At 33.3% G+C, this 21375-nt stretch overlaps 1 protein-coding gene across 1 annotated transcript in view; it reads right to left on the reverse strand.

Moving 5' to 3' along the window:
- Positions 1 to 682: 682 nt before the first annotated feature.
- The window catches only part of LOC144359168 (uncharacterized), a 79192-nt gene continuing 58499 nt past the window's right edge, over positions 683 to 21375 (reverse strand). The window contains exons 3-4 of the mRNA XM_085490967.1: positions 4310 to 4446; positions 683 to 2554 (exon numbers count right to left, since the gene is read on the reverse strand). Of these exons, the coding sequence (XP_085347093.1) occupies positions 2388 to 2554; positions 4310 to 4446 (304 nt within the window). The 3' untranslated portion in view covers positions 683 to 2387. The remainder of the gene's footprint in view (positions 2555 to 4309; positions 4447 to 21375) is intronic.

Raw genomic sequence — 21375 nt, forward strand, 5'->3', positions numbered from 1 at the left:
CCACTGTCCTGGACTGTACTATATGATGACCATCATCACATCCAGTGTTCTGGACTGTACTATATGATGACCATCACCACATCGACTGTCCTGGACTGTAATATATGATGACCATCACCACATTCAATGTCCTGGACTATATTATATGATGACCATCACCACACCCATTGTCTTGGACTGTACTATATGATGACCATCACCACATCCAATGTCCTGGACTGTACTATATGATGACCATCACCACATCGACTGTCCTGGACTGTACTATATGATGACCATCACCACATTCAATGTCCTGGACTGTACTATATGATGACCATCACCACATTCAATGTCCTGGACTGTATTATATGATGACCACCACCAGATCCACTGTCCTGGACTGTACTATATGATGACCACCACCACATCCACTGTCCTGGACTGTATTATATGATGGCCATCACCACATCCATTGTCCTGGACTGTACTATATGATGACCATCACCACATCCAGTGTTCCGGACTGTACTATATAATGACCATCACCACATCCAGTGTTCCGGACTGTACTATATGATGACCATCACCACATCCAGTGTTCCGGACTGTACTATATGATGACCATCACCACATCCACTGTCCTGTACTACTACTATGCTACTATGATGACAATTAACAAAGAATAAAAACTGAGAAAGGATGAGCGAAAACATATAAACCGTTTTTATTTTGCCTTACATCAGAATTACACTCTGCACAGATGCTAATACATAGTTTATCTTATATACTAGAGAAATAACTTGTATATATAACACCGACAAATGTTATGAAATGTTTACTCTCAGACAGTATGTTAACTCGCTGATTTTAAAAATGTATACACAAAAATTACACTCTAAGAGAGATGAATAGTTATTGTTGTCTGGGTTAATACAAAATATACAAGCAATATTCTATGTAAAATTAATAATAAAATCAAAACGTGTTTCTAATCTTAATTAGAATGAAATAAAGATTACTACGAGTTTATTAAGTCATGAATTCTATAGCCTGTTTGTCGCTCCATCTAATTTGCATATAACAATGTAGTTTAAAAGTAAACACGAAGACAATATTCGTTATCACAACAGAGATACTCGCCATTTTGTTTCCCAGAAAATTTCATTAATATGAATATGCAAATCATTATCCTTTAAAATGTGCCGAGCAAGTCCGAATATTGCGCTAGATTAGTTAATTTGGTAGCTTTACATTCCATTCATGGGCACGCAGTCAAAACCCGTCCATTGCAGTTCTCTGTAAACGCTAAATACTCAAACTTATCACGTATACAACACACAAAACACACTGCCACTTGTGTTCTCGAACTCGTCCACATGCTATATAGAATAAATGTAAATTTCTAATAGTGTCTTTAACGGGTGCCATCAACGACTGATGTACTTTTAAAATGTTCTTCTCATGACAAAATACATTGTACAGGTATCCAATGTGTTTTGAAAAAAAAAGATTTAGGAAAGTAATCACTAAGATTTTACAATGCCTCAACAAATGTCAAAATGTTCCTCCACCCTCAATAGTTTGTACTCAATTTCCCCTGTCCTTAGAATTTATTTAAAGGTAATGTCCAGCATTATAATACCATGAACAAACAAACAAGCCACCAAAGAACACAACTTTTTGTACACGTACGGACTAGGTGATATGTTCATGGATATTTGGCAGGCAAAAATATCAGCGAGGTACTCAAAAAAAACAAGGTGAATTGTGAAATTCTTTGTTTCTCTGTCTGTCCTCGCACATGGCGTTAAGTTCAAACATAAACAAAGTTCACATTCTAATAGTGACAAAAAAATAACCCAAACTATAAGATTTTGCATTAAAATACTTAATCAGAATTGCGAATGAATATATGTACTTTGTATTATGTGTGTTATAAATTGTAAAAGTCTATGCTGAAGTTAATTATAGAGAATACCTATGATGCTCTGCTTCATTTTATGTATTGTTATTTTCTCAATTAGGAATGCTATAATGCTAATATTTTTTAATGTAAAATGTCTGTGCGCATATTCCCCTCTATTACATGTGTCCAGAGCCCTGTTGGTTGGTTCATTAAGTTACTAGTATTTCGGGGGTTGTGTAGTTCACTGACTTCGCAGTGAATGACTTTTGTTCATGGTATTATCATGCTGAAAATTGTCTTTAAAAAGGAAGAAATGTCTGCCCTCAAAGAAAAACAAAAAACAAAAAACAGATTTTTGGATGAAAATTAATCTCCATTGACAACACCTTACGGAGCCACACAATCAAAACATTAATTTGAACAATTATTAAAAGTTGCATAGTTGCAAGATTAGTTTAATCAATCATTAAAAGTTCAATGTTTGTCGTTCTATCTGTACTTATACAGGTGCATTCAATTTCACTTCTGGTTCAGAGTAGCCGCCCGGCACAGCTTGTTGTCCATAAGGTGGTGCTGCCGCTTGGTATACGGGTTGTTGTCCATACACTGGTGGTGGGTTTTGAGAATATGATGCGGAAGCAAATGTAGTCGGCTGTGGTTGGTTGGCTGTAATAAGAATAATTATAGTGACTAGGTATTTATGAATCAAAAATCGTTAAGTAGAGAGGAGACTAAGACGAGATGCGTGTAGTTTCAACGCAATGCAACAATGCAACGATTGTACCTAGTAGTGAGAACATTGCGTTGTATGACTTCACCATTGTGTTCAGTAGTGAGAACATTGTGTTGTATGACTTCACCATTGTGTTCAGTAGTGAGAACATTGTGTTGTATGACCTCACCATTGTGTTCAGTAGTGAGAACATTGTGTTGTATGACTTCACCATTGTGTTCAGTAGTGAGAACATTGTGTTGTATGACCTCACCGTTGTGTTCAGTAGTGAGAACATTGTGTTGTATGACTTCACCATTGTGTTCAGTAGTGAGAACATTGTGTTGTATGACCTCACCGTTGTGTTCAGTAGTGAGAACATTGTGTTGTATGACTTCACCATTGTGTCCATTGTGTAATAGAAAGCTTCATTATAACACGCCGGAATCATGTATATTCGGTTCCGACCCCCACTCTGTCTATTGTGATTATTTAAAGACCGTACATGCATGTATTTATTTGCTAATAACTCGTATGTAAATAGACCGGCATTTTTGTATTTATTTGCTAATAACTCGTATATGAAAAACGGCATATTTATATTTATTTGCTAATAACTCGTATGTAAAAAATGGCATATTTATATTTATTTGCTAATAACTCGTATGTAAAAAAAACGGCATATTTATATTTATTTGCTAATCACTCGTATGTAAAAAACGGCATATTTATATTTATTTGCTAATAACTCGTATATAAAAAACGGCATATTTATATTTATTTGCTATTAACTCGTATGTAAAAAACGGCATATTTATATTTATTTGCTAATAACTCGTATATAAAAAACGGCATATTTATATTTATTTGCTAATAACTCGTATGTAAAAAACGGCATATTTATATTTATTTGCTAATAACTCGTATGTAAAATACGGCATATTTATATTTATTTGCTAATAACTCGTATATAAAAAACGGCATATTTATATTTATTTGCTAATAACTCGTATGTAAAAAACGGCATATTTATATTTATTTGCTAATAACTCGTATGTAAAATACGGCATATTTATATTTATTTGCTAATAACTCGTATATAAAAAACGGCATATTTATATTTATTTGCTAATAACTCGTAGATAAAAACGGCACTTTTATATTTATTTGCTAATAACTCGTATATAAAAACGGCACTTTTATATTTATTTGCTAATAACTCGTATATAAAAACGGTATTTTTATATTTATTTGCTAATAACTCGTATGTAAAAAACGGCATATTTATATTTATTTGCTAATAACTCGTAGATAAAAACGGTATTTTTATATTTATTTGCTAATAACTCGTATGTAAAAAAACGGTATTGTTATATTTATTTGCCATACTAAATAAATGTAATCACCAACGACTATATCTTCATTCTGAGTGAGTGCAAATATGTTAATGATATGCTAATCATGGCTTACGTCATTAGTTTTATTTGTACGGATTGAATGTTTTGTCTGTAAATTAAACTTTCGTCCTGTGATTTTGAGGTCATGTCCCGTAAATTCAAGTTATGTAATGTGAATTTAAAATTATGTCCTATGATTTGAAAATTATGTGATGTGAATTAAAGTTATGTCATCTAAATTTAAACTTATGTCCTGCGAATTTAAAGTTGGCCCGACACTTGTGGTCTGCCGTGGATTACAACGTTCATTACCTTGTATCTGATGGACGGTGGTAGTACGTTGATTATTTCCCGCCTTCGCACAAGCATACACACAGATGGCAATCCCGCCAACGACGAGAATAATAAATCCTATAACTCCACAAACAATACCAATAATAATGCTGGCTCTGAAAGCATGGAAAGTTAGACAACTCATAAACACTCAAATTTGGAAGTGAATTTCTAAGACAAAACATTGCATAATATCTTATCAGTTTATACTTCGTATAAGCAATTATAAACGTTTCCGTTCCGGCGTGACAATTTACTCAAATTTAAATTTTGAAATAAATCAATTCGTTTTGGTGTAATAACAGAATACAGAATGTGCATGGTCGATTACGCTAATAAAGCTTACCCAGGTGGAAACATAACATATTCTTATTATTATATTAAGATATATATAGTTTACGTACACAGAGGTACAGCCAAATTGTGAGTGTTGAGGTGGTTGATGTAAAAAATAGCCAGGTAAATTGATGACGTTGTGTTGTTTAACGTAGAGGACAGCCAAATTAAAGATGTTCGAAGGCAGATAAATTGTTCCGTGCAAAAAAATTGACGACATTGGGGTGTTCAACATGAAGAGCAGACACATTAAGAATGGTGCGGTGTTTGCTAAACAGGGAAACCATATTGATATGTTGAATGTAAGGACATTAAGTTGCTTAACGTGGAGGACAGCCAAATTGGATTGGCCACATTTTGGTGTAAAAAGTGAAGGTCATCCATCATATTGGGTGTTTTATGTGGAGACAGTTTGTCGGGGTGTTTGACGTGGAGGCCAGTCAAATTGAGAACGTTGCAGTGTTTGATGAAGAGGGGACCCAGATTAGTATTTTGAGGTAGTTAACATAGAGGGAAGCCACAATAAGCACGTTGAGTTGTTGGGCAGCCACAGAGAGGATGTTGGGTGTTCGATTTGGAGACAGCTACAGCTTCTTTCATATGTTGAGGTATTTATGATGGGGTGGATGATGGGGTATTTTATTGTAGAGTGCTGCCAAATTGAGGTTAGCGTGATGTTTGAAATTGAAGATGCTGAGACGATTGACGCTGAGTACTGTCGAAAGTTTATGAGAGTTTTGAGGATTTCGATGTGAAGTCAGCCAAATTGAAGATGTTGTGGTATTTTATTTCCAGGATGTTGAAAGAAGCCAAGTTGAAGTATTTGATATGGAGAGTGACCAGAGAGAGTGGAAGTTGATATTATATTGGACGTTGTGGTATTTAACGTGGAGGGCAGCCAAATCAGGGATGTAGAGGCATTTGACATGGGGGACAGTCAAATGCTGAGCTATTTGATAAATATCTTCAGGTGTTTGATGTGTTGGGCAGCTAAATTGAGAATGTTGAGATGATTGACGTGGAGTGTGTGAAGGCTAAATTGAATTATTTGACGTGAAATGCAGCCAAATTGGTGATGTTGAGGTGTTTGATGTGTGTGGCTGCTAAATCGAATTATTGAAGTAATTGATGAGAAATGCAACCAAAATGGTGATGTTGAGGTGTTTGATGTGTGTAGCAGATAAATTGAATTATTGAAGTAATTGATGAGAAATGCAACCAAATTGGTGATGTTGAGGTGTTTGATGTGTGAAGCAGTTAAATTAAATTATTGAAGTAATTGATGAGAAATGCAACCAAATTGGTGATGTTGAGGTGTTTGATGTGTGTAGCAGTTAAATTGAATTATTGAAGTAATTGATGAGAAATGCAACCAAATTGGTGATGTTGAGGTGTTTGATTAGCAGTTAAATTAAATTATTGAAGTAATTGATGAGAAATGCAACCAAATTGGTGATGTTGAGGTGTTTGATGTGTGTAGCAGTTAAATTGAATTATTGAAGTAATTGATGAGAAATGCAGCCAAATTGGTGATGTTGAGGTGTTTGATGTGTGTGGCAGTTAAATTGAATTATTGAAGTAATTGATGAGAAATGCAACCAAATTGGTGATTTTGAGGTGTTTGATGTGTGTAGCAGTTAAATTGAATTATTGAAGTAATTGATGATGAGAAATGCAACCAAATTGGTGATGTTGAGGTGTTTGATGTGTGTAGCAGTTAAATTGAATTATTGAAGTAATTGATGATGAGAAATGCAACCAAATTGGCGATGTTGAGGTGTTTGATGTGTGTAGCAGTTAAATTGAATTATTGAAGTAATTGATGATGAGAAATGCAACCAAATTGGTGATGTTGAGGTGTTTGATGTGTGTAGCAGTTAAATTGAATTATTGAAGTAATTGATGAGAAATGCAACCAAATTGGTGATGTTGAGGTGTTTGATGTGTGTAGCAGTTAAATTGAATTATTGAAGTAATTGATGAGAAATGCAACCAAATTGGTGATGTTGAGGTGTTTGATGTGTGTGGCAGTTAAATTAAATTATTGAAGTAATTCATGAGAAATGCAACCAAATTGGTGATGTTGAGGTGTTTGATGTGTGTAGCAGTTAAATTGAATTATTGAAGTAATTGATGATGAGAAATGCAACCAAATTGGTGATGTTGAGGTGTTTGATGTGTGTGGCAGTTAAATTGAATTATTGAAGTAATTGATGATGAGAAATGCAACCAAATTGGTGATGTTGAGGTGTTTGATGTGTGTGGCAGTTAAATTGAATTATTGAAGTAATTGATGATGAGAAATGCAACCAAATTGGTGATGTTGAGGTGTTTGATGTGTGTGGCAGTTACATTGAATTATTGAAGTAATTTATGAAAAATGCAACCAAATTGGTGATGTTGAGGTGTTTGATGTGTGTAGCAGTTAAATTGAATTATTGAAGTAATTGATGAGAAATGCAACCAAATTGGTGATGTTGAGGTGTTTGATGTGTGTGGCAGTTAAATTAAATTATTGAAGTAATTTATGAGAAATGCAACCAAATTGGTGATGTTGAGGTGTCTGATGTGTGTGGCAGTTAAATTGAATTATTGAAGTAATTGATGAGAAATGCAACCAAATTGGTGATGTTGAGGTGTTTGATGTGTGTGGCAGTTAAATTGAATTATTGAAGTAATTGATGATGAGAAATGCAACCAAATTGGTGATGTTGAGGTGTTTGATGTGTGTGGCAGTTAAATTTAATTATTGAAGTAATTTATGAAAAATGCAACCAAATTGGTGATGTTGAGGTGTTTGATGTGTGTGGCAGTTAAATTGAATTATTGAAGTAATTGATGATGAGAAATGCAACCAAATTGGTGATGTTGAGGTGTTTGATGTGTGTAGCAGTTAAATTGAATTATTGAAGTAATTGATGATGAGAAATGCAACCAAATTGGCGATGTTGAGGTGTTTGATGTGTGTAGCAGTTAAATTGAATTATTGAAGTAATTGATGAGAAATGCAACCAAATTGGTGATGTTGAGGTGTTTGATGTGTGTAGCAGTTAAATTGAATTATTGAAGTAATTGATGAGAAATGCAACCAAATTGGTGATGTTGAGGTGTTTGATGTGTGTAGCAGTTAAATTGAATTATTGAAGTAATTGATGAGAAATGCAACCAAATTGGTGATGTTGAGGTGTTTGATGTGTGTGGCAGTTAAATTAAATTATTGAAGTAATTCATGAGAAATGCAACCAAATTGGTGATGTTGAGGTGTTTGATGTGTGTAGCAGTTAAATTGAATTATTGAAGTAATTGATGATGAGAAATGCAACCAAATTGGTGATGTTGAGGTGTTTGATGTGTGTGGCAGTTAAATTGAATTATTGAAGTAATTGATGATGAGAAATGCAACCAAATTGGTGATGTTGAGGTGTTTGATGTGTGTGGCAGTTAAATTGAATTATTGAAGTAATTGATGATGAGAAATGCAACCAAATTGGTGATGTTGAGGTGTTTGATGTGTGTGGCAGTTACATTGAATTATTGAAGTAATTTATGAAAAATGCAACCAAATTGGTGATGTTGAGGTGTTTGATGTGTGTAGCAGTTAAATTGAATTATTGAAGTAATTGATGAGAAATGCAACCAAATTGGTGATGTTGAGGTGTTTGATGTGTGTGGCAGTTAAATTAAATTATTGAAGTAATTTATGAGAAATGCAACCAAATTGGTGATGTTGAGGTGTCTGATGTGTGTGGCAGTTAAATTGAATTATTGAAGTAATTGATGAGAAATGCAACCAAATTGGTGATGTTGAGGTGTTTGATGTGTGTGGCAGTTAAATTGAATTATTGAAGTAATTGATGATGAGAAATGCAACCAAATTGGTGATGTTGAGGTGTTTGATGTGTGTGGCAGTTAAATTTAATTATTGAAGTAATTTATGAAAAATGCAACCAAATTGGTGATGTTGAGGTGTTTGATGTGTGTGGCAGTTAAATTGAATTATTGAAGTAATTGATGATGAGAAATGCAACCAAATTGGTGATGTTGAGGTGTTTGATGTGTGTAGCAGTTAAATTGAATTATTGAAGTAATTGATGATGAGAAATGCAACCAAATTGGCGATGTTGAGGTGTTTGATGTGTGTAGCAGTTAAATTGAATTATTGAAGTAATTGATGAGAAATGCAACCAAATTGGTGATGTTGAGGTGTTTGATGTGTGTAGCAGTTAAATTGAATTATTGAAGTAATTGATGAGAAATGCAACCAAATTGGTGATGTTGAGGTGTTTGATGTGTGTAGCAGTTAAATTGAATTATTGAAGTAATTGATGAGAAATGCAACCAAATTGGTGATGTTGAGGTGTTTGATGTGTGTGGCAGTTAAATTGAATTATTGAAGTAATTGATGATGAGAAATGCAACCAAATTGGTGATGTTGAGGTGTTTGATGTGTGTGGCAGTTACATTGAATTATTGAAGTAATTTATGAAAAATGCAACCAAATTGGTGATGTTGAGGTGTTTGATGTGTGTAGCAGTTAAATTGAATTATTGAAGTAATTGATGAGAAATGCAACCAAATTGGTGATGTTGAGGTGTTTGATGTGTGTGGCAGTTAAATTAAATTATTGAAGTAATTTAAGAGAAATGAAACCAAATTGGTGATGTTGAGGTGTCTGATGTGTGTGGCAGTTAAATTGAATTATTGAAGTAATTGATGAGAAATGCAACCAAATTGGTGATGTTGAGGTGTTTGATGTGTGTGGCAGTTAAATTGAATTATTGAAGTAATTGATGATGAGAAATGCAACCAAATTGGTGATGTTGAGGTGTTTGATGTGTGTGGCAGTTAAATTTAATTATTGAAGTAATTTATGAAAAATGCAACCAAATTGGTGATGTTGAGGTGTTTGATGTGTGTAGCAGTTAAATGGAATTATTGAAGTAATTGATGAGAAATGCAACCAAATTGGTGATGTTGAGGTGTTTGATGTGTGTGGCAGTTAAATTAAATTATTGAAGTAATTTATGAGAAATGCAACCAAATTGGTGATGTTGAGGTGTCTGATGTGTGTGGCAGTTAAATTGAATTATTGAAGTAATTGATGAGAAATGCAACCACATTGGTGATGTTGAGGTGTTTGATGTGTGTGGCAGTTAAATTGAATTATTGAAGTAATTGATGATGAGAAATGCAACCAAATTGGTGATGTTGAGGTGTTTGATGTGTGTGGCAGTTAAATTTAATTATTGAAGTAATTTATGAAAAATGCAACCAAATTGGTGATGTTGAGGTGTTTGATGTGTGTGGCAGTTAAATTGAATTATTGAAGTAATTGATGATGAGAAATGCAACCAAATTGGTGATGTTGAGGTGTTTGATGTGTGTAGCAGTTAAATTGAATTATTGAAGTAATTGATGAGAAATGCAACCAAATTGGTGATGTTGAGGTGTTTGATGTGTGTAGCAGTTAAATTGAATTATTGAAGTAATTGATGAGAAATGCAACCAAATTGGTGATGTTGAGGTGTTTGATGTGTGTGGCAGTTAAATTAAGTTATTGAAGTAATTGATGAGAAATGCAACCAAATTGGTGATTTTGAGGTGTTTGTTGTGTGTGGCAGTTAAATTAAATTATTGAAGTAATTGATGAGAAATGCAACCAAATTGGTGATGTTGAGGTGTTTGATGTGTGTGGCAGTTAAATTGAATTATTGAAGTAATTGATGAGAATTGCAACCAAATTGGTGATTTTGAGGTGTTTGATGTGTGTAGCAGTTAAATTGAATTATTGAAGTAATTGATGAGAAATGCAACCAAATTGGTGATGTTGAGGTGTTTGATGTGTGTAGCAGTTAAATTAAATTATTGAAGTAATTGATGAGAAATGCAACCAAATTGGTGATGTTGAGGTGTTTGATGTGTGTGGCAGTTACATTGAATTATTGAAGTAATTTATGAAAAATGCAACCAAATTGGTGATGTTGAGGTGTTTGATGTGTGTAGCAGTTAAATTGAATTATTGAAGTAATTGATGAGAAATGCAACCAAATTGGTGATGTTGAGGTGTTTGATGTGTGTGGCAGTTAAATTAAATTATTGAAGTAATTTATGAGAAATGCAACCAAATTGGTGATGTTGAGGTGTCTGATGTGTGTGGCAGTTAAATTGAATTATTGAAGTAATTGATGAGAAATGCAACCAAATTGGTGATGTTGAGGTGTTTGATGTGTGTGGCAGTTAAATTGAATTATTGAAGTAATTGATGATGAGAAATGCAACCAAATTGGTGATGTTGAGGTGTTTGATGTGTGTGGCAGTTAAATTTAATTATTGAAGTAATTTATGAAAAATGCAACCAAATTGGTGATGTTGAGGTGTTTTATGTGTGTGGCAGTTAAATTGAATTATTGAAGTAATTGATGATGAGAAACGCAACCAAATTGGTGATGTTGAGGTGTTTGATGTGTGTAGCAGTTAAATTGAATTATTGAAGTAATTGATGATGAGAAATGCAACCAAATTGGCGATGTTGAGGTGTTTGATGTGTGTAGCAGTTAAATTGAATTATTGAAGTAATTGATGAGAAATGCAACCAAATTGGTGATGTTGAGGTGTTTGATGTGTGTAGCAGTTAAATTGAATTATTGAAGTAATTGATGAGAAATGCAACCAAATTGGTGATGTTGAGGTGTTTGATGTGTGTAGCAGTTAAATTGAATTATTGAAGTAATTGATGAGAAATGCAACCAAATTGGTGATGTTGAGGTGTTTGATGTGTGTGGCAGTTAAATTGAATTATTGATGTAATTGATGATGAGAAATGCAACCAAATTGGTGATGTTGAGGTGTTTGATGTGTGTAGCAGTTAAATTGAATTATTGAAGTAAATTGATGATGAGAAATGCAACCAAATTGGCGATGTTGAGGTGTTTGATGTGTGTAGCAGTTAAATTGAATTATTGAAGTAATTGATGAGAAATGCAACCAAATTGGTGATGTTGAGGTGTTTGATGTGTGTAGCAGTTAAATTGAATTATTGAAGTAATTGATGAGAAATGCAACCAAATTGGTGATGTTGAGGTGTTTGATGTGTGTAGCAGTTAAATTGAATTATTGAAGTAATTGATGAGAAATGCAACCAAATTGGTGATGTTGAGGTGTTTGATGTGTGTGGCAGTTAAATTAAATTATTGAAGTAATTGATGAGAAATGCAACCAAATTGGTGATGTTGAGGTGTTTGATGTGTGTGGCAGTTAAATTGAATTATTGAAGTAATTGATGATGAGAAATGCAACCAAATTGGTGATGTTGAGGTGTTTAATGTGTGTGGCAGTTAAATTGAATTATTGAAGTAATTGATGATGAGAAATGCAACCAAATTGGTGATGTTGAGGTGTTTGATGTGTGTGGCAGTTAAATTGAATTATTGAAGTAATTTATGAAAAATGCAACCAAATTGGTGATGTTGAGGTGTTTGATGTGTGTGGCAGTTAAATTGAATTATTGAAGTAATTGATGAGAAATGCAACCAAATTGGTGATGTTGAGGTGTTTAATGTGTGTGGCAGTTAAATTGAATTATTGAAGTAATTGATGATGAGAAATGCAACCAAATTGGTGATGTTGAGGTGTTTGATGTGTGTGGCAGTTAAATTGATTAATTGAAGTAATTGATGAGAAATGCAACCAAATTGGTGATGTTGAGGTGTTTAATGTGTGTGGCAGTTAAATTGAATTATTGAAGTAATTGATGATGAGAAATGCAACCAAATTGGTGATGTTGAGGTGTTTGATGTGTGTAGCAGTTAAATTGAATTATTGAAGTAATTGATGAGAAATGCAACCAAATTGGTGATGTTGAGGTGTTTGATGTGTGTAGCAGTTAAATTGAATTATTGAAGTAATTTATGAGAAATGCAACCAAATTGGTGATGTTGAGGTGTTTGATATGAGTAGCAGTTAAATTGAATTATTGAAGTAATTGATGAGAAATGCAACCAAATTGGTGATGTTGAGGTGTTTGATGTGTGTAGCAGTTAAATTAAATTATTGAAGTAATTGATGAGAAATGCAACCAAATTGGTGATGTTGAGGTGTTTGATGTGTGTGGCAGTTACATTGAATTATTGAAGTAATTGATGATGAGAAATGCAACCAAATTGGCGATGTTGAGGTGTTTGATGTGTGTAGCAGTTAAATTGAATTATTGAAGTAATTGATGAGAAATGCAACCAAATTGGTGATGTTGAGGTGTCTGATGTGTGTGGCAGTTAAATTGAATTATTGAAGTAATTGATGAGAAATGCAACCAAATTGGTGATGTTGAGGTGTTTGATGTGTGTGGCAGTTAAATTGAATTATTGAAGTAATTGATGATGAGAAATGCAACCAAATTGGTGATGTTGAGGTGTTTGATGTGTGTGGCAGTTAAATTTAATTATTGAAGTAATTGATGATGAGAAATGCAACCAAATTGGCGATGTTGAGGTGTTTGATGTGTGTAGCAGTTAAATTGAATTATTGAAGTAATTGATGAGAAATGCAACCAAATTGGTGATGTTGAGGTGTTTGATGTGTGTAGCAGTTAAATTGAATTATTGAAGTAATTGATGAGAAATGCAACCAAATTGGTGATGTTGAGGTGTTTGATGTGTGTAGCAGTTAAATTGAATTATTGAAGTAATTGATGAGAAATGCAACCAAATTGGTGATGTTGAGGTGTTTGATGTGTGTGGCAGTTAAATTGAATTATTGATGTAATTGATGATGAGAAATGCAACCAAATTGGTGATGTTGAGGTGTTTGATGTGTGTAGCAGTTAAATTGAATTATTGAAGTAAATTGATGATGAGAAATGCAACCAAATTGGCGATGTTGAGGTGTTTGATGTGTGTAGCAGTTAAATTGAATTATTGAAGTAATTGATGAGAAATGCAACCAAATTGGTGATGTTGAGGTGTTTGATGTGTGTAGCAGTTAAATTGAATTATTGAAGTAATTGATGAGAAATGCAACCAAATTGGTGATGTTGAGGTGTTTGATGTGTGTAGCAGTTAAATTGAATTATTGAAGTAATTGATGAGAAATGCAACCAAATTGGTGATGTTGAGGTGTTTGATGTGTGTGGCAGTTAAATTGAATTATTGATGTAATTGATGATGAGAAATGCAACCAAATTGGTGATGTTGAGGTGTTTGATGTGTGTAGCAGTTAAATTGAATTATTGAAGTAAATTGATGATGAGAAATGCAACCAAATTGGCGATGTTGAGGTGTTTGATGTGTGTAGCAGTTAAATTGAATTATTGAAGTAATTGATGAGAAATGCAACCAAATTGGTGATGTTGAGGTGTTTGATGTGTGTAGCAGTTAAATTGAATTATTGAAGTAATTGATGAGAAATGCAACCAAATTGGTGATGTTGAGGTGTTTGATGTGTGTAGCAGTTAAATTGAATTATTGAAGTAATTGATGAGAAATGCAACCAAATTGGTGATGTTGAGGTGTTTGATGTGTGTGGCAGTTAAATTAAATTATTGAAGTAATTGATGAGAAATGCAACCAAATTGGTGATGTTGAGGTGTTTGATGTGTGTGGCAGTTAAATTGAATTATTGAAGTAATTGATGATGAGAAATGCAACCAAATTGGTGATGTTGAGGTGTTTAATGTGTGTGGCAGTTAAATTGAATTATTGAAGTAATTGATGATGAGAAATGCAACCAAATTGGTGATGTTGAGGTGTTTGATGTGTGTGGCAGTTAAATTGAATTATTGAAGTAATTTATGAAAAATGCAACCAAATTGGTGATGTTGAGGTGTTTGATGTGTGTGGCAGTTAAATTGAATTATTGAAGTAATTGATGAGAAATGCAACCAAATTGGTGATGTTGAGGTGTTTAATGTGTGTGGCAGTTAAATTGAATTATTGAAGTAATTGATGATGAGAAATGCAACCAAATTGGTGATGTTGAGGTGTTTGATGTGTGTGGCAGTTAAATTGATTAATTGAAGTAATTGATGAGAAATGCAACCAAATTGGTGATGTTGAGGTGTTTAATGTGTGTGGCAGTTAAATTGAATTATTGAAGTAATTGATGATGAGAAATGCAACCAAATTGGTGATGTTGAGGTGTTTGATGTGTTTAGCAGTTAAATTGAATTATTGAAGTAATTGATGAGAAATGCAACCAAATTGGTGATGTTGAGGTGTTTGATGTGTGTAGCAGTTAAATTGAATTATTGAAGTAATTTATGAGAAATGCAACCAAATTGGTGATGTTGAGGTGTTTGATATGAGTAGCAGTTAAATTGAATTATTGAAGTAATTGATGAGAAATGCAACCAAATTGGTGATGTTGAGGTGTTTGATGTGTGTAGCAGTTAAATTAAATTATTGAAGTAATTGATGAGAAATGCAACCAAATTGGTGATGTTGAGGTGTTTGATGTGTGTGGCAGTTACATTGAATTATTGAAGTAATTGATGATGAGAAATGCAACCAAATTGGCGATGTTGAGGTGTTTGATGTGTGTAGCAGTTAAATTGAATTATTGAAGTAATTGATGAGAAATGCAACCAAATTGGTGATGTTGAGGTGTCTGATGTGTGTGGCAGTTAAATTGAATTATTGAAGTAATTGATGAGAAATGCAACCAAATTGGTGATGTTGAGGTGTTTGATGTGTGTGGCAGTTAAATTGAATTATTGAAGTAATTGATGATGAGAAATGCAACCAAATTGGTGATGTTGAGGTGTTTGATGTGTGTGGCAGTTAAATTTAATTATTGAAGTAATTTATGAAAAATGCAACCAAATTGGTGATGTTGAGGTGTTTGATGTGTGTGGCAGTTAAATTGAATTATTGAAGTAATTGATGATGAGAAATGCAACCAAATTGGTGATGTTGAGGTGTTTGATGTGTGTAGCAGTTAAATTGAATTATTGAAGTAATTGATGATGAGAAATGCAACCAAATTGGCGATGTTGAGGTGTTTGATGTGTGTAGCAGTTAAATTGAATTATTGAAGTAATTGATGAGAAATGCAACCAAATTGGTGATGTTGAGGTGTTTGATGTGTGTAGCAGTTAAATTGAATTATTGAAGTAATTGATGAGAAATGCAACCAAATTGGTGATGTTGAGGTGTTTGATGTGTGTAGCAGTTAAATTGAATTATTGAAGTAATTGATGAGAAATGCAACCAAATTGGTGATGTTGAGGTGTTTGATGTGTGTGGCAGTTAAATTGAATTATTGAAGTAATTGATGATGAGAAATGCAACCAAATTGGTGATGTTGAGGTGTTTGATGTGTGTGGCAGTTACATTGAATTATTGAAGTAATTTATGAAAAATGCAACCAAATTGGTGATGTTGAGGTGTTTGATGTGTGTAGCAGTTAAATTGAATTATTGAAGTAATTGATGAGAAATGCAACCAAATTGGTGATGTTGAGGTGTTTGATGTGTGTGGCAGTTAAATTAAATTATTGAAGTAATTTAAGAGAAATGAAACCAAATTGGTGATGTTGAGGTGTCTGATGTGTGTGGCAGTTAAATTGAATTATTGAAGTAATTGATGAGAAATGCAACCAAATTGGTGATGTTGAGGTGTTTGATGTGTGTGGCAGTTAAATTGAATTATTGAAGTAATTGATGATGAGAAATGCAACCAAATTGGTGATGTTGAGGTGTTTGATGTGTGTGGCAGTTAAATTTAATTATTGAAGTAATTTATGAAAAATGCAACCAAATTGGTGATGTTGAGGTGTTTGATGTGTGTAGCAGTTAAATGGAATTATTGAAGTAATTGATGAGAAATGCAACCAAATTGGTGATGTTGAGGTGTTTGATGTGTGTGGCAGTTAAATTAAATTATTGAAGTAATTTATGAGAAATGCAACCAAATTGGTGATGTTGAGGTGTCTGATGTGTGTGGCAGTTAAATTGAATTATTGAAGTAATTGATGAGAAATGCAACCACATTGGTGATGTTGAGGTGTTTGATGTGTGTGGCAGTTAAATTGAATTATTGAAGTAATTGATGATGAGAAATGCAACCAAATTGGTGATGTTGAGGTGTTTGATGTGTGTGGCAGTTAAATTTAATTATTGAAGTAATTTATGAAAAATGCAACCAAATTGGTGATGTTGAGGTGTTTGATGTGTGTGGCAGTTAAATTGAATTATTGAAGTAATTGATGATGAGAAATGCAACCAAATTGGTGATGTTGAGGTGTTTGATGTGTGTAGCAGTTAAATTGAATTATTGAAGTAATTGATGAGAAATGCAACCAAATTGGTGATGTTGAGGTGTTTGATGTGTGTAGCAGTTAAATTGAATTATTGAAGTAATTGATGAGAAATGCAACCAAATTGGTGATGTTGAGGTGTTTGATGTGTGTGGCAGTTAAATTAAGTTATTGAAGTAATTGATGAGAAATGCAACCAAATTGGTGATTTTGAGGTGTTTGTTGTGTGTGGCAGTTAAATTAAATTATTGAAGTAATTGATGAGAAATGCAACCAAATTGGTGATGTTGAGGTGTTTGATGTGTGTGGCAGTTAAATTGAATTATTGAAGTAATTGATGAGAATTGCAACCAAATTGGTGATTTTGAGGTGTTTGATGTGTGTAGCAGTTAAATTGAATTATTGAAGTAATTGATGAGAAATGCAACCAAATTGGTGATGTTGAGGTGTTTGATGTGTGTAGCAGTTAAATTAAATTATTGAAGTAATTGATGAGAAATGCAACCAAATTGGTGATGTTGAGGTGTTTGATGTGTGTGGCAGTTACATTGAATTATTGAAGTAATTTATGAAAAATGCAACCAAATTGGTGATGTTGAGGTGTTTGATGTGTGTAGCAGTTAAATTGAATTATTGAAGTAATTGATGAGAAATGCAACCAAATTGGTGATGTTGAGGTGTTTGATGTGTGTGGCAGTTAAATTAAATTATTGAAGTAATTTATGAGAAATGCAACCAAATTGGTGATGTTGAGGTGTCTGATGTGTGTGGCAGTTAAATTGAATTATTGAAGTAATTGATGAGAAATGCAACCAAATTGGTGATGTTGAGGTGTTTGATGTGTGTGGCAGTTAAATTGAATTATTGAAGTAATTGATGATGAGAAATGCAACCAAATTGGTGATGTTGAGGTGTTTGATGTGTGTGGCAGTTAAATTTCATTATTGAAGTAATTTATGAAAAATGCAACCAAATTGGTGATGTTGAGGTGTTTTATGTGTGTGGCAGTTAAATTGAATTATTGAAGTAATTGATGATGAGAAACGCAACCAAATTGGTGATGTTGAGGTGTTTGATGTGTGTAGCAGTTAAATTGAATTATTGAAGTAATTGATGATGAGAAATGCAACCAAATTGGCGATGTGAGGTGTTTGATGTGTGTAGCAGTTAAATTGAATTATTGAAGTAATTGATGAGAAATGCAACCAAATTGGTGATGTTGAGGTGTTTGATGTGTGTAGCAGTTAAATTGAATTATTGAAGTAATTGATGAGAAATGCAACCAAATTGGTGATGTTGAGGTGTTTGATGTGTGTAGCAGTTAAATTGAATTATTGAAGTAATTGATGAGAAATGCAACCAAATTGGTGATGTTGAGGTGTTTGATGTGTGTGGCAGTTAAATTGAATTATTGATGTAATTGATGATGAGAAATGCAACCAAATTGGTGATGTTGAGGTGTTTGATGTGTGTAGCAGTTAAATTGAATTATTGAAGTAAATTGATGATGAGAAATGCAACCAAATTGGCGATGTTGAGGTGTTTGATGTGTGTAGCAGTTAAATTGAATTATTGAAGTAATTGATGAGAAATGCAACCAAATTGGTGATGTTGAGGTGTTTGATGTGTGTAGCAGTTAAATTGAATTATTGAAGTAATTGATGAGAAATGCAACCAAATTGGTGATGTTGAGGTGTTTGATGTGTAGCAGTTAAATTGAATTATTGAAGTAATTGATGAGAAATGCAACCAAATTGGTGATGTTGAGGTGTTTGATGTGTGTGGCAGTTAAATTAAATTATTGAAGTAATTGATGGAGAAATGCAACCAAATTGGTGATGTTGAGGTGTTTGATGTGTGTGGCAGTTAAATTGAATTATTGAAGTAATTGATGATGAGAAATGCAACCAAATTGGTGATGTTGAGGTGTTTAATGTGTGTGGCAGTTAAATTGAATTATTGAAGTAATTGATGATGAGAAATGCAACCAAATTGGTGATGTTGAGGTGTTTGATGTGTGTGGCAGTTAAATTGAATTATTGAAGTAATTTATGAAAAATGCAACCAAATTGGTGATGTTGAGGTGTTTGATGTGTGTGGCAGTTAAATTGAATTATTGAAGTAATTGATGAGAAATGCAACCAAATTGGTGATGTTGAGGTGTTTAATGTGTGTGGCAGTTAAATTGAATTATTGAAGTAATTGATGATGAGAAATGCAACCAAATTGGTGATGTTGAGGTGTTTGATGTGTGTGGCAGTTAAATTGATTAATTGAAGTAATTGATGAGAAATGCAACCAAATTGGTGATGTTGAGGTGTTTAATGTGTGTGGCAGTTAAATTGAATTATTGAAGTAATTGATGATGAGAAATGCAACCAAATTGGTGATGTTGAGGTGTTTGATGTGTGTAGCAGTTAAATTGAATTATTGAAGTAATTGATGAGAAATGCAACCAAATTGGTGATGTTGAGGTGTTTGATGTGTGTAGCAGTTAAATTGAATTATTGAAGTAATTTATGAGAAATGCAACCAAATTGGTGATGTTGAGGTGTTTGATATGAGTAGCAGTTAAATTGAATTATTGAAGTAATTGATGAGAAATGCAACCAAATTGGTGATGTTGAGGTGTTTGATGTGTGTAGCAGTTAAATTAAATTATTGAAGTAATTGATGAGAAATGCAACCAAATTGGTGATGTTGAGGTGTTTGATGTGTGTAGCAGTTAAATTGAATTATTGAAGTAATTGATGATGAGAAATGCAACCAAATTGGCGATGTTGAGGTGTTTGATATGAGTAGCAGTTAAATTAAATTATTGAAGTAATTGATGAGAAATGCAACCAAATTGGTGATGTTGAGGTGTTTGATGTGTGTGGCAGTTAAATTAAGTTATTGAAGTAATTGATGAGAAATGCAACCAAATTGGTGATGTTGAGGTGTTTGATGTGTGTGGCAGTTAAATTAAGTTATTGAAGTAATTGATGAGAAATGCAACCAAATTGGTGATTTTGAGGTGTTTGATGTGTGTAGCAGTTAAATTGAATTATTGAAGTAATTGATGAGAAATGCAACCAAATTGGTGATGTTGAGGTGTTTGATGTGTGTGGCAGTTAAATTAAGTTATTGAAGTAATTGATGAGAAATGCAACCAAATTGGTGATGTTGAGGTGTTTGATGTGTGTAGCAGTTAAATTGAATTATTGAAGTAATTGATGAGAAATGCAACCAAATTGGTGATGTTGAGGTGTTTGATGTGTGTGGCAGTTAAATTAAGTTATTGAAGTAATTGATGAGAAATGCAACCAAATTGGTGATTTTGAGGTGTTTGATGTGTGTGGCAGTTAAATTAAATTATTGAAGTAATTGATGAGAAATGCAACCAAATTGGTGATTTTGAGGTGTTTGATGTGTATGGCAGTTAAATTGAATTATTGAAGTAATTGATGAGAAATGCAACCAAATTGGTGATGTTGAGGTGTTTGATGTGTGTGGCAGTTAAATTAAGTTATTGAAGTAATTGATGAGAAATGCAACCAAATTGGTGATTTTGAGGTGTTTGATGTGTGTGGCAGTTAAATTATATTATTGAAGTAATTGATGAGAAATGCAACCAAATTGGTGATGTTGAGGTGTTTGATGTGTGTGGCAGTTAAATTGAATTATTGAAGTAATTGATGAGAAATGCAACCAAATTGGTGATGTTGAGGTGTTTGATATGTGTGGCAGTTAAATTGATTAATTGAAGTAATTGATGAGAAACGCAACCAAATTGGTGATGTTGAGGTGTTTAATGTGTGTGGCAGTTAAATTGAATTATTGAAGTAATTGATGATGAGAAATGCAACCAAATTGGTGATGTTGAGGTGTTTGATGTGTGTAGCAGTTAAATTGAATTATTGAAGTAATTGATGATGAGAAATGCAACCAAATTGGCGATGTTGAGGTGTTTGATGTGTGTAGCAGTTAAATTGAATTATTGAAGTAATTGATGATGAGAAATGCAACCAAATTGGTGATGTTGAGGTGTTTGATGTGTGTAGCAGTTAAATTGAATTATTGAAGTAATTGATGAGAAATGCAACCAAATTGGTGATGTTGAGGTGTTTGATGTGTGTAGCAGTTAAATTGAATTATTGAAGTAATTGATGAGAAATGCAACCAAATTGGTGATGTTGAGGTGTTTGATGTGTGTGGCAGTTAAATTAAATTATTGAAGTAATTCATGAGAAATGCAACCAAATTGGTGATGTTGAGGTGTTTGATGTGTGTGGCAGTTAAATTGAATTATTGCAATAATTGATGAGAAATGCAACCAAATTGGTGATGTTGAGGTGTTTGATGTGTGTGGCAGTTAAATTGAATTATTGAAGTAATTGATGATGAGAAATGCAACCAAATTGGTGATGTTGAGGTGTTTGATGTGTGTGGCAGTTAAATTGAATTATTGAAGTAATTGA

The sequence above is a fragment of the Saccoglossus kowalevskii genome, chromosome 2 (genome assembly GCF_978046115.1).
Source record: "Saccoglossus kowalevskii chromosome 2, keSacKowa6.1, whole genome shotgun sequence".
Classification (NCBI taxonomy): Eukaryota; Metazoa; Hemichordata; class Enteropneusta; family Harrimaniidae; genus Saccoglossus; species Saccoglossus kowalevskii.